At 43.3% G+C, this 12,030-nt stretch overlaps 1 protein-coding gene across 1 annotated transcript in view; it reads left to right on the plus strand.

The window, feature by feature from the left end:
* The window catches only part of LOC107182099 (serologically defined colon cancer antigen 8 homolog), a 16,926-nt gene extending 5,122 nt beyond the window's left edge, over positions 1-11,804 (plus strand). Inside the window, exons 2-4 of the mRNA XM_015559920.1 lie at positions 10,560-10,700; positions 10,993-11,078; positions 11,775-11,804. Coding sequence (XP_015415406.1) covers positions 10,560-10,700; positions 10,993-11,078; positions 11,775-11,804 — 257 coding nt within the window. The remainder of the gene's footprint in view (positions 1-10,559; positions 10,701-10,992; positions 11,079-11,774) is intronic.
* The last annotated feature ends 226 nt before the right edge of the window (positions 11,805-12,030 follow it).

Here is a 12,030-nt window from a genome sequence, read left to right on the forward strand (position 1 = left end):
GAGGATATTTTTCCACTGATTTTTAGAGATCATGCAAGGGAAGGGGAGAGATGGAGAGAGAAACATTGATGTGAGAAAGACACATCAGTTGTTGCCTCCCGCACCCAGCCTGCAGGGCTGCAGATTGAACCTGCCACTGAGATACGTGCACATACCCGGAATCGGACCAGGGGCCCATCAGTCCGTGGGATGACGCTCTAGCCACTGAGCCAAACCAGCCACAGCCTTTTCTTAATTGAGTGCCTACTATGTGTTAGGCATACGAGGTGCTGGGGATACAATAAGTAACTAGACAAAATTCCTGTCCGGTTGGAGCCCTTGGATTAGTGGGGGAGAAAGACAACAAACAAATGAAATAATTACAGATTACTCTTGTAGAAAATGAGGGTAAAGATCAGTGCTTGGCAGCTAAGAAGCACTCATTAAATGTTAGCTGCTCTTTATGCTCAGTACTTGCAGCAAAGGGAAGATTTTTCAAGGAGATTAGAAAGTTTATTTTCAAGTGACTCTAAACTTTGTATGAATTATTCATTATTGTTCCCATGTCAGCAGCATTAGAAACTGTCAACATTCTCAGTACCCATACTGCAAGAGTAAAAGGATTGGTCTTAATGAAGGTATCCACCCTATTCATGTTTCAAGAAAGGTTAGATACAGAAATAATCACTTCTAACTTTAAAAAAAATTAATTTCAGACAGTAAGGGAGAGGGAGAGGGAGATAGAAACACCAGGGATAAAAACCACAGATTGGCTACCTCCTGCTCGCCGCCCCCACTAGGGTCCAAGCCCTCAACCCGGGCCCGGGAACTTGCCCCTGCCAGGAATCAACTGACCTCCCAGTTCATAGGTCAATGCTCAACCATTGAGCTATGCCGGCCAGGCTAACTTTTTATTTGAAAGAAAGAAAAATGCAGTGCACAATGATAATATGAGTGATTTTGTTTAATTTTTGAGGTTGGCAAAAAATTTTGTTTTGCCTTATAAATGACTCCTAATGTTTGTCCTTCTTTGATCTTATTTTGAATTTTTGTGTAAGCATCAGAGGCCATTTAATGTTAGGCATTTTAATGTAGTGGTTAGTTTCAAACTAATGTTATAGTACTATGTTTAATACCCATGCAGAGTTTTCATTCAAAGTTAATACATTTTAAAACAAATCTGAAATTTAGTGTGCTAACAGTATAAAATAGAACATCGGTAATCAAGAGCAGACATGAAGCAAAGAAAAAAGTTAACTTAAAAAAACACACAACAACTTTAGACCAGCTGGCATGGCTCAGTAGTTGAGCGCTCACCTATGAACCAGGAGTTCATGGTTCGGTTCCCCGTCAGGGCACATGCATGGGTTGCGGGCTCGATCCCCAGTGTGGGGCATGCAGGAGGCAGCCGATCAACTATTCTCTCTCATCATTGATGTTTCTCTCTCTCTCTCCTTCTCCCTTCCTCTCTGAAATCAATAAAAGTATTTAAAACAAAACAAAACAACCCCCCCCCCCCCAAACAAAACACTTTAGTGATAGTTTTAACAATGAATCAAGAAGTGGCACCTGATTTTTCATGGGTTTTCAGGACTTTGTTACTTATTTAGTAGCATTTTTATGTTTATGAAGCGTATACAACAACTCATGGAAAGACACAAAAAAGCTAATTTTGACACAAAGCATATTTAGAAGTTCTTCACTTCATACCTATAAATCAGGGGTCCTCAAACTTTTTAAACAGGGGGCCAGTTCACTGTCCCTCAGACCGTTGGAGGGCCGGACTATAGTTTAAAAAAAAAAAAACTATGAACCAATTCCTATGCACACTGCACATATCTTATTTTGAAGTAAAAAAACAAAACGGGAACAAATACAATATTTGTATTTGCATGTGGCCCACGGGCCGTAGTTTGAGGACCCCTGCTATAAATGATCTCTTTTAAATAGGATCTTCCTTCAAGTCAAAATGTGTGTTTCTGGGGAGGGCATGGGTGCATTCTTTTATACGGGGAACTTCGTGATTTTGAGTGTTGGTGCCTAATAACTTGAGAATTATGTGGTTATTATGCAATCAGATAAAATGCAAGTTCAAGTTCTTTTGTATTCTTTTGTGTTGGTTTTGTTGGCTTGGTTTTGTCTATCTGCTATCATTCCCCAAAATGTCTTGCCTGGTTCATGAGCAGAGAAAAAGCTAATCAGCATTCTTGGTCTTTCCTCACAAGTTATTGCTCTGGTTTCTAAATAACTGTACATGCAGTCATTGCTAACAGCCCTTCATTTACTGTGTATTCAGCCAGGAAGTAGCCACGTAAAAATGCAAAATGTTTTCACCATTTTCCATGCTGGTCCCTCATTTTTTTCCCTCGTTCATTTGCTTTAAATATAATTTGGGTCCCGGCCAGTGTTGCTCAGTGGTTGCTCATTGACCTAAATCATTTTATATGCCGACGCCCCCTATTTCAACGTTTTGGTGTTTTGGGCTCTAGATTGAATCTGTGGAAGAGTGTGATGTAGTCAGAGGATGAGAATGTGGAACTAGGAGCCAGGTCACTGACTCTTACGGTTGCTTGGCTGACAAACATCTGTTACCTTAGGCAAGTCATTAACTGTTCCTGGATTCTTGGTCTTTATCTACAAAATAAAGTTGGGCCGATTTGGGAATTACGCCCTTTAGGAATGAAACACATGACAGAATGTGGGGCGCTGCCAGGGGAAGACATGAGGGAATGGTGAGGCTTGTGGCAGAACTGGGCAGTTTATACTTGTTCTACAAACAATCCATTTCTCTCTCGCTTCCTCCTTCTTTCCTTCCTTTTTCTTCTCCCTTCCTCCCACACTGTTCCTTCCAATCAAAACACACACGAGAGCCCAGCTGCATGACTCAGTGGTTGAGCATCGACCTATGAACCAGGAGGTCATGGTTTGATTCCGGTCAGGACACTGCAAGAAATTGCAGAGGTTTAATGACCTTCCTTGAGGCTTGATCCCCCGTGGGGGATGTGCTGGAGGCAGCCAATCCATGATTCTGTCTCATCATTGATGTTTCTCTCTCTCTCTCTTCCTCTCCCTTCTTCTCTGGAATTGATAAAAGTAACTTAAAAAAGAAAGAAAGAAAAGAAGGAAGGAAGGAAGGAAAGGAGAGAGGGAGGGAGGGAGGGAGAGAGAGAGAGAGAGAGAAAGAAAGAAAGAAAGAAAGAGAAAGAAAATCACATGTGAGAGCTGGTTCCTGCTCCGGGCATCACTCTCAGACCCCTGGATCTCTAATGTTCCTTCCATCATCACTAGATTGGAGCGTCTGAATGATAATGGTTATGTTTCTCTCTAGTTAAAATAACAGAATAACAGTGAGGAGTGGAACTAATTCATAGAAGGTGGAAGGTTGAAAATGGAAATAAAATATATAATTAGGGTTTATTTTTTTATTTCTTGGTAAATTGATCTGATTTGAGAAAATGGAAGATAATGTCAGTGTCCAGTGTTTTGCTTGCATACGATTAGCACATCTCTCCAGAGTCCACAAAGTGTGTTTTCCCTCCCAGGGAGGACTCACATCTGCAGGACGCCTGTGTGAACCTTACTGGCCAATAATTTGGTCACTGGATTAGTCAACAGTGATATCATCTGGACCTTTGGCAAACTGACAAAAGTATGTGTGTAACTTGGGCAGAAGTTCTTCTTTTTCTCAGTTTTACTCCTCAAACTTGTATTTCTTCTTTTACTTCTTCTTTCCCCCTCCGTCCCCTCTTTCTCCGCTTCCTCCTCCTTCAACCTCTCTTCTTTTTCTTCTTTTTTGCTCTTCTTGGATGTTTTCTGAATATTTTTATATTCTGCGTGTGCGCACTTGTGTGCGCGCGCGCACACACACACACACATTCTCCACAGCTAATATTTGCTTATTGGTTTGTCTTACTGTGAGTCTCTTTGAGACCAAGACCGGCAGAATATAATAAAGCCTCTGAAGCATTCATTATGAAATGACAAAATTATGTTGGTAATTCAGCACAGACTGAAACCTCTCTGCTTTCTAAAAATTAAAAAAACGGAATGGTTTGGCTATTAAATAAGGATTGGTAATGCAAATAAAACTTGTAAGCATCTGAGTTCCTTTTTTTGCTGATGAAATTTAAATTACATATATTCATTTTTTGCTTTATATACTCACATGACTTTTCTTAGTAATTTTAACTTTTGTGGCCATTTCTTTTACCAGAATAAGAAAAAGGCAGTAAAATTCCAATTTTCTTTCCCTCCTACTGAGGAGGTGAGGTAGGCAAAAGACAGGACTTAGCATGCAAAGAAGTAATTAGGAATTTCTAGCATCATCTAGAATCAAACATGGCTCAGCATTATGAAGTTGTAAGGACATTTGTACATGTTCTTGGACAGAAAGAAGAGATTGAGTCGTTTTCAAGCTGTTGAGATGCTGAGAATAATTATATATCATCTTGGGGTGTTTACAAGACATGCTTTCAGCACTTTGCTAAGGTTTTTAGCCTTTCCACTCAGTGATACTCCTTTCAGAGTCAAAAGGTGGAGAAAGAAGCCCTAGCCTGTTTAGCTCAGTGGACAGAGCATTGACCTGTGGGCTGAAGGTTCCCTGGTTCAATTCCCGGACAAGAGCATGTACTTGGGCACGCGTGGGAGGCAACCAATTGATGTGTCTCTCTCACATCGATCTCTCTCTCTCCCTCTCTCCCTCTCTTCCACCCTCTCCAAAAATCAATGGAAAAATATCCTCAGGTGAGGAGTAACAACAGCAAAACAAACAAACAAACAAACAGAAAGGCAGAGAAAGTAGCTTGAAATGCACTTGTGAATGTACCCACGCAGCGTTTATAACTGGTTATGACTGCGCCTCATCCCAGCCCACGGAATGTTTAAAGGAATAGCCACCCAGCTTAGCTCTGGAAAATGGCCTTGGAGTAGAACAAGTGTTTCATGTGTGAGGCCTGGGAATGACATGGAGCGGAATCTGAATTCCACGTTCTCGACGACAGCGGGTAGAGATACGACACCTGCCTGGACATCTGGACCAGAAGGTCCCCAACACCACTGCTGCGCCCGGTGAGCTCATGTCCTGCCCGCTCTCCACCAAGAGGGGCTGCCGTTACAGGACAGTAACGTGGGGGGTATGATGGACGTCTCTCCTCAAGACTGAACACGAGCTGTCTCATTCGATTGATCTGAACCAATAGATCTCGCCCTAGCCGGTTCGGCTCAGGGGATAGAGCATCGACTTGTGGACCAAAGGGTTTGATTCCAGTCAAGGGGTCCTCCCCAGCCCAGGCCCTGGTTGGGGCGCGTGCAGGAGGCAGCCAATCTATGTGTTCCTCTCACATCGATATTTCTCTCCGACTTTCCCTCTCTCTTCCACTCTCTCTAAAAATCAATGGGAAAAATATCCTCGGGTGAGGATTAAAAAAATAAAAAAAATAAACCAGTAGATCTCAACTGGGGCAATGTGTCTGCCCAGAGGACAGTGGGTCACGTCTCAGGACATTTTTGTTTGTCAAACCTGGGAGGGGGGATGCTCCCGGCATCCAGTGGGGAAGGGCCAAGGATGCTGCTAAACATGTACCACGCAGCCCCTTCCACAAGCATCATCATGTCCACTGTCAGTCGTGTTGAGGCTGAGAAACCACGGTCCTGAAGGAAGCCTTTGCTCACAGCCCTTGCTCCGCCCGAGTCATACTTGAGAGTCATTACAATTAAGGATCCAGATTGTACTGGCTGGTGGCGGTGCCCGTGTTCTGCCAGCCTGGCTAGGATTACTTCTTTATCAATGGAAAGTGACAGGTGCATACGTCCTCCCAGCCGGTGCCAGAAGAATGCCAGGTGTAGCCCTCAGACTGCATCGAGCCAATCTCCTTGATTTGCCAACATCCATGCATCATTCATGAGCGCCCAGACACCGCTTCCTTAAGATGTTTGCATTCTTGCTTGGATTAACTTTCACTCCCGGCGCCAACCACTTGAGCACATTTGTCGGCTATTAAGAGTCCTATGGTAGTATTTTCTTTGGGATTTTTTTTTTTTTTTTACTGTCTATATACTGCTCTTGATGTCTCTCACTATGGTCATGGCCATTTACAAAGCTGGCTTTGTCTGATTTTGGATGAGGCTGTTGTATCTTGGTTGTCAGTCCCTGAGTCAGCAGTGACAGCAATCTCCTGAACCAGGCTGAGGCCCAGGCAGGGTGGACAAACACATGTATCTCTTATCTCGCCGCGCTCTCAGTTTCCTGCTCGCCTGCCTGAGTCCGAGCTGGTTCTGAGAACCCTGATGCGTCTCTTGTCGCCGCCCGGGGCGGTCTTGGTTGATTGCGTGTTTTCTCAGGGACAGCTGGACAGCTTCACAGGGTGTGGCTCCCTGTCCCTGTCACCAGGCTAATCCCCTTTCACATCCCCCTGGTACAGATGGACAATGTAGAGATTAATAATTCACAGTCTGTGGATAAGGGGTGATCCTCGCTAGACTGGGACGTACTTGCCTTTTGTTCCAAAACATCTTGGTGATGAGGCACCCAATGGTGAGCCAGGAGTTAGAAGTAGAGAAACTGGATTAAAAAAAAAAAATTGAACAAGACAGACTTCAGTTGTCAGCAATCGGCAGCTGGCTAACCTGTTCGGGGCTCATCGCACTGCCTGATGTTTGGATAGTGGACAAGCAGAAGTATTGCTTACTGACACCTGTGTTCATAGGATTTTTGTAGCACCCAGAGGTCCTGTTGGTGTTTGTAGTCATAACTGAGTTGACTTTCAGCCCGGGTTTGGTCCCGGGGAGGAGAAATCAGGATGCTCCATGAAATACCCTTTCTGTCCTCGCAGGAGAGAAGCGGAAATGAGTGTCCTCTCTGCTCTCTGGGTTAGAGGCAGATGACTCCGTGCCCATTAGCAGTGGGATAGCGGGTAGCTGGCAGGTCCTGTGTAATCTGGTTCCCTTGTGTGTGCGCAGCAGGTACCGCATCTGGGGGGCAGTGTTCCGAGTAGGATTTATGGGGCCTTCAGGTGCCATGGCTCCAGTTGAAGAGCAATGGGGTTTCCTCTGTCTAGACCAGCAGTTCTCAACCTGTGGGTCGCGACCCCTTTGGGTGTCGAACGACCCTTTCACAGGGGTCACCTAAGACCGTCAGAAAACACATCTATAATTACATATTGTTTTTGTCATTAGTCACTATGCTTTCATTATGTTCAATTTGTAACAATGAAAACACATCCTACATATCAGATCTTTACATGACGATTCATAACAGTACGAACATTACAGTTACGAAGTAGCAACGAAAGTAATTTTATGGTTGGGGGTCCCCACAACATGAGGAACTGTATTAAAGGGTCGCGGCATCAGGAAGGTTGAGAACCACTGGTCTAGAATCTTTGGAGCATTATTATTCCTCTGTTTGTCCAAGTGTATAACACATGTTTTGAAATAGAGTATTGAAATTACGTAAAAATATCACGCACCCTTAGCAACATCTCAGTACTTCACATAATACTGTTTTCATGGTGCAATTTGACACGTTGTCTTTGAAGGTTAGAAATTCCAAAAGATTAAACAAGACATTGCAGACGTTAGAGAGGGGATCAGTGGGCTTATCAAACTCTGCCATCGTCGTAATCTGATGAAAGAACTCTGCCTCTAGGGACTTTCAACTATGCCATTTTTTTCAGATTTCCTTTATTTTTCCTAATTTAGTGCATTAGCTTTTAGTCAGATTAGGTATAAATAAGTAATTACCCTTTGTCTCGGAGGTGAAGTCATTTGATACCTCCCAGAGCACACATTTAATGTTAGTCAGACCCTCTGTTTCCTTTCTAATGGAGGCGGTGGAGATAAGTGCTTCGTTCATAGATCGAAGTGCATAAATCTAAAGCTCTGTGCACTACGTTGCTTATCATGTGACACTTTGATTTCCCTTTCCCATTAACAAGTGTCTTTAGAGCATGTGCAGTTATTGGAAAGCCATTGCTGCTTCTCATTTTGCTCAAGTCAGGAAGGCATCTCCTCTGGACATCTCTTAAACTCCCCGTGAGTAACCGGAGGCCAGGCTGGCTGAGTCATCAGCACCGAATTCCCGTTAGACCAGTGGTTCTCAACCTTGGCTGCACATTAGAATCACCTGGGAATCTTTTTAAAATCCTGATCTCTGGGCCTCATCCTCCGGAAATTCTGTTTCTTTGTTATGGGGCGGGGCCACAACATTAGTAACAAAGAAACAGAATTTCCGGAGGATGAGGCCCAGAAATCAGGATTTTAAAAAGATTCCTAGGTGATTCTAATGTGCAGCCAAGGTTGAGAACCACTGCTTAGAGAAAGGTCTGTGTGGCAACAGGGTTGGTGTGGAGAGAAATGTAGTGATAAATTCACCAGGTCTGTTGTGTATATGAGCAATAGCATTTTATCAGATTAGTGTTGAACCTTGACCTAAAGACCTGTCCTCTTTAGTTTAATCCAGGTAGAAGATGAGTTTCTGTAAGGGAAGAACCTATACTAGGTATTTTGTAATATAGGGTGTATTTTCTTCTAGCAAGTTATGGTTACTTTTTCTTTTCTATAATTTGAAATGAATGAGCTTGGAGAAAATGGAATCTGTTTCCCAAGGTCCTGGAGAATATATGTTTATAAATATTTTTCCAGCGATAATTGGTAATGAAAACGTAGGTGTTTTGTGGCTTTCTTAGGGTTCCCATATAGGAAGCAAGGAAGAGGAGCTTTTTCTCATGAGGACACCAGGAGAAATAGGTCTACGTTGTCAAAGAAGGGCCTGGATCAAAAGATGGCAACCTCATTGCCATCATTGTTGTGAGTTGCTCTTACTTAGGGAAAGTACCGTCTCCTCTGAGGAACTTAAGAATTGTTTAAATGGAATACATTTGAAATAGATAATAGGTGTGGATGAACCTGAGTGGGAATTAATGTTTTTTTTAAACATAATTATATATAGTAGTATATATATAGAAAATTAATGAGTTGAAAAATAATTTTCAAATACAGATGTCAAGATTTGAAAATGGTGACTGAAATCCGGCCTCCACCTCTAATGTATGAAGAACATTTTATGTTATAGTTACAATTTTCTGGGTTGAAACCAGTGAATTTAATCATGAGATTAGAAGAAATTTATTTATTTATTTATTTAAATATATTTTATTGATTTTTTACAGAGAGGAAGGGAGAGAGAGAGTCAGAAACATCGATGAGAGAGAAACATCAATCAGCCGCCTCCTGCACATCTCCTACTGGGGATGTGCCCATAACCCAGGTACATGCCCTTGACTGGAATTGAACCCGGGACCCTTCAGTCTGCAGGCTGACACTCTATCCACTGAGCCAAACCGGCTTTGGCGAGATTAGAAGAAATTTAAACCTGAAATCAATGAAATTACCAATTGGTTGCTTGGTGCTCCAGTTGATATTCATGTAAAAAAACAGTAGAGTGGAACTATTAGTCATATATCACTGCTGTCATTAGCATAGTTCTGCTATGAATGTAAGACTTGGATCCTTTGCTGAAAGTGTTTTGTGGCTAGTGTTTCCCTGATAATTATTCCGGTTATCTATTGCTATGTAACAAACCACCCCAAACCCTGGAGGGTCCACAGGGCTGTTAGCAGGGCTGGGCTTCTCTCTTTCTCGTGTGGTCTCGGGGCCTCTCCTTCCCACGAGGCCTCTTCACAGTGTCACCAGCCGGGTAGCCAGACTTCCTACTTGTGGCTCAGGGCTCACAAAGCAACCGTCCAAGAGGGAGGAAGCAGAACCTACCAGCACTTAAAGCCCAGGCCTGCTCTGGCCTGGGGGTAACTTGTACCGCATTGTATTGGTTAATGCCTTACAGACCTGCTCAGTTTCAACAAGGCCGGAGAGGAGAAGGGTATGAGGCTGGGGCTGGGGACCATTTTTAGAGATGCACTACTATAGTCATATGCCTTAAAATACTTTGTTTTAAACTGTATGTGAAGTATGTGCTGGTGAGTGTGAGCTTCAATTCTAGTGTTGGTCAGTTGAACTAACCAGGGATTGCTACACGAGATGTCCTCAGCCAGCAGTACATATGAAGGGCTGGTCTGCAGGGGCTGCCACTAAAAGCATCTAGTTATTCAAATCCTGATTGAAAACTCAGCCAGGCAGTTGGCTGTCTCTTGCCGGGGGAGGGACGCCGGGCCCACAGGGACAAGGAGGCTTCCCTGGGCAGGTGCTGGGTGAGGTGGAGCCCCTCTTGTGGGTTCTGCCACCCAGCCCAGTGTCCCCAGGAGGATTAGGGAGTCTTTGTCTCTTTGTCTCCTTGGTTAGTGGGTTAGAGAGGAGCTCTCCCATTCAGTCCTCCCACTGGTAGTACTGTATGTAGTGAGGATCAACCACTGAGATGTCCGTGACCTTAGAGATCAAGTCTAATCTTCAACCCTGAACTTAACCTTCCCTCGCTGCCTCCAGCATTCCTCAGCAAGCCAGAAGCAGAACTCCGCCTTTTCCTATAAAGTCTCAGAAGGATTGCTTCTCCCCTAGAAACCGCCCTGTGGAGTGTGGGTGCATGTGTCCGCCCAGACTTCTGCAGCCTCACTCTCGCCTTGTTATTGCAGAACGTGTGAGGAGAAGCTTTCACCAGCTGGGCAAATACAATGCCGCTGTTAGAGGTGGTGCACCGGAGCCTCCGGTTAGCGCTGAAGGAGGAAGTGAGGACACTGGGGCGGCCGGGCACGAGCTACAGCACAGCCATGCCGGTGAGGTGGACGCAGCCCTCACCCGGGTGACCCACAGGGAATTCTTAAACCCCGTATGGTAACAACTCTACATACAAACTTAAATTGTTTTGTATCTATTAGTGTATCATTCTTGCCCAGTGGAGTCTTAGCTCCTAAGTGGGCGAGGTTTCCTCACCTTTGCTTTGCATCCCCTGTTCTTGATGCATAATGTGTGTTTAAACAGCATTTGTTAGATGGATGGGAGAATGGCTGGGTGACAATAAACCATGGATCGCCAATAAGGTTAAGAAACATTGCTTCTGCCTTGTAGTTATTCAACTCAAAGCCTTGTTGTACCAACAAGCAACTAAGGAAAATGAGGTGTCTCCATCAAGAAGAAGAAAAATGTCCCCTTCGGTAAGTGTCAACATTTGCAACCCAACGAAAGCATTATTTTTCTAGCTGTGTTTTAACTGTGCAGTGTCATTTTAGTAGGAAATGTGGTAGGCCAACTCTGAGCAGGGCGTTCTGATAGTGTAAATACAGCATAAGAAGAAATTATTTTCCCCCTGATGATTTTAGCTGCAGAAGAGAGACTTCTATGGTGGAGGGAATCCTGGTTTTTTAACTGTGTTTTAACTGTGCAGTATCATTTTAGTAGGAAATGTGGTAGGCCAATTCTGAGCAGGGCGTTCTGATAGTGTAAATAAAGCATAAGAAGAAATTATTTCCCCCCTGATGATTTTAGCTACAGAAGAGAGACTTCTATGGCAGCTTCCTGGTTTTTTATTTTATTCTTCACTTGAGAAACATGAGTGAGGAAATAGTTTAGAGAATTTACTTTGCAACTATTAGCAAATATAAAAAAGGGACAATATGTGGAAAAGATTAGCCATTTCTTTTTTAGAGGGCTATAACTGTATTTGATCATTTTTAGAATTTACTTAATTATAATTCCAGCTGTCCTTTGTAATATGCTTTTATTGTGAATGTCAAAACCAAAGTTTGTAATCTTATTCTACATTTAAAAACACATGGTTATATAATTGTGTGATACAAGAAGTTAGACCCTATATCTTCTGAAGTTGGATTTTGTTGCTGTTGCTTTGACAGAGGGTATTACTCCTGATTGAAGCAGTGTGATAGGCTAAAGGCTAAGATAGGTGTGAAGGGAGGTGTGAGGGAAGGATTTGCCAGGTTTAAATGGCCGAAATAGTAGTAAAGACAGAATTTTACTCATGACACACACTGGGCATCAAACACCTTTCTAAAGAGTCCCTCCTTCAGGGAGTGGTACTGCAGCCTTAGCTGCCACTGCTATTCAATGGAGGTTTCTTGAAGGGAGTTGTCCCTTTATTTTAAAACTAGA

Source organism: Myotis davidii, unplaced genomic scaffold (assembly GCF_000327345.1).
Source record: "Myotis davidii unplaced genomic scaffold, ASM32734v1 scaffold754, whole genome shotgun sequence".
Taxonomy (NCBI): domain Eukaryota; kingdom Metazoa; phylum Chordata; class Mammalia; order Chiroptera; family Vespertilionidae; genus Myotis; species Myotis davidii.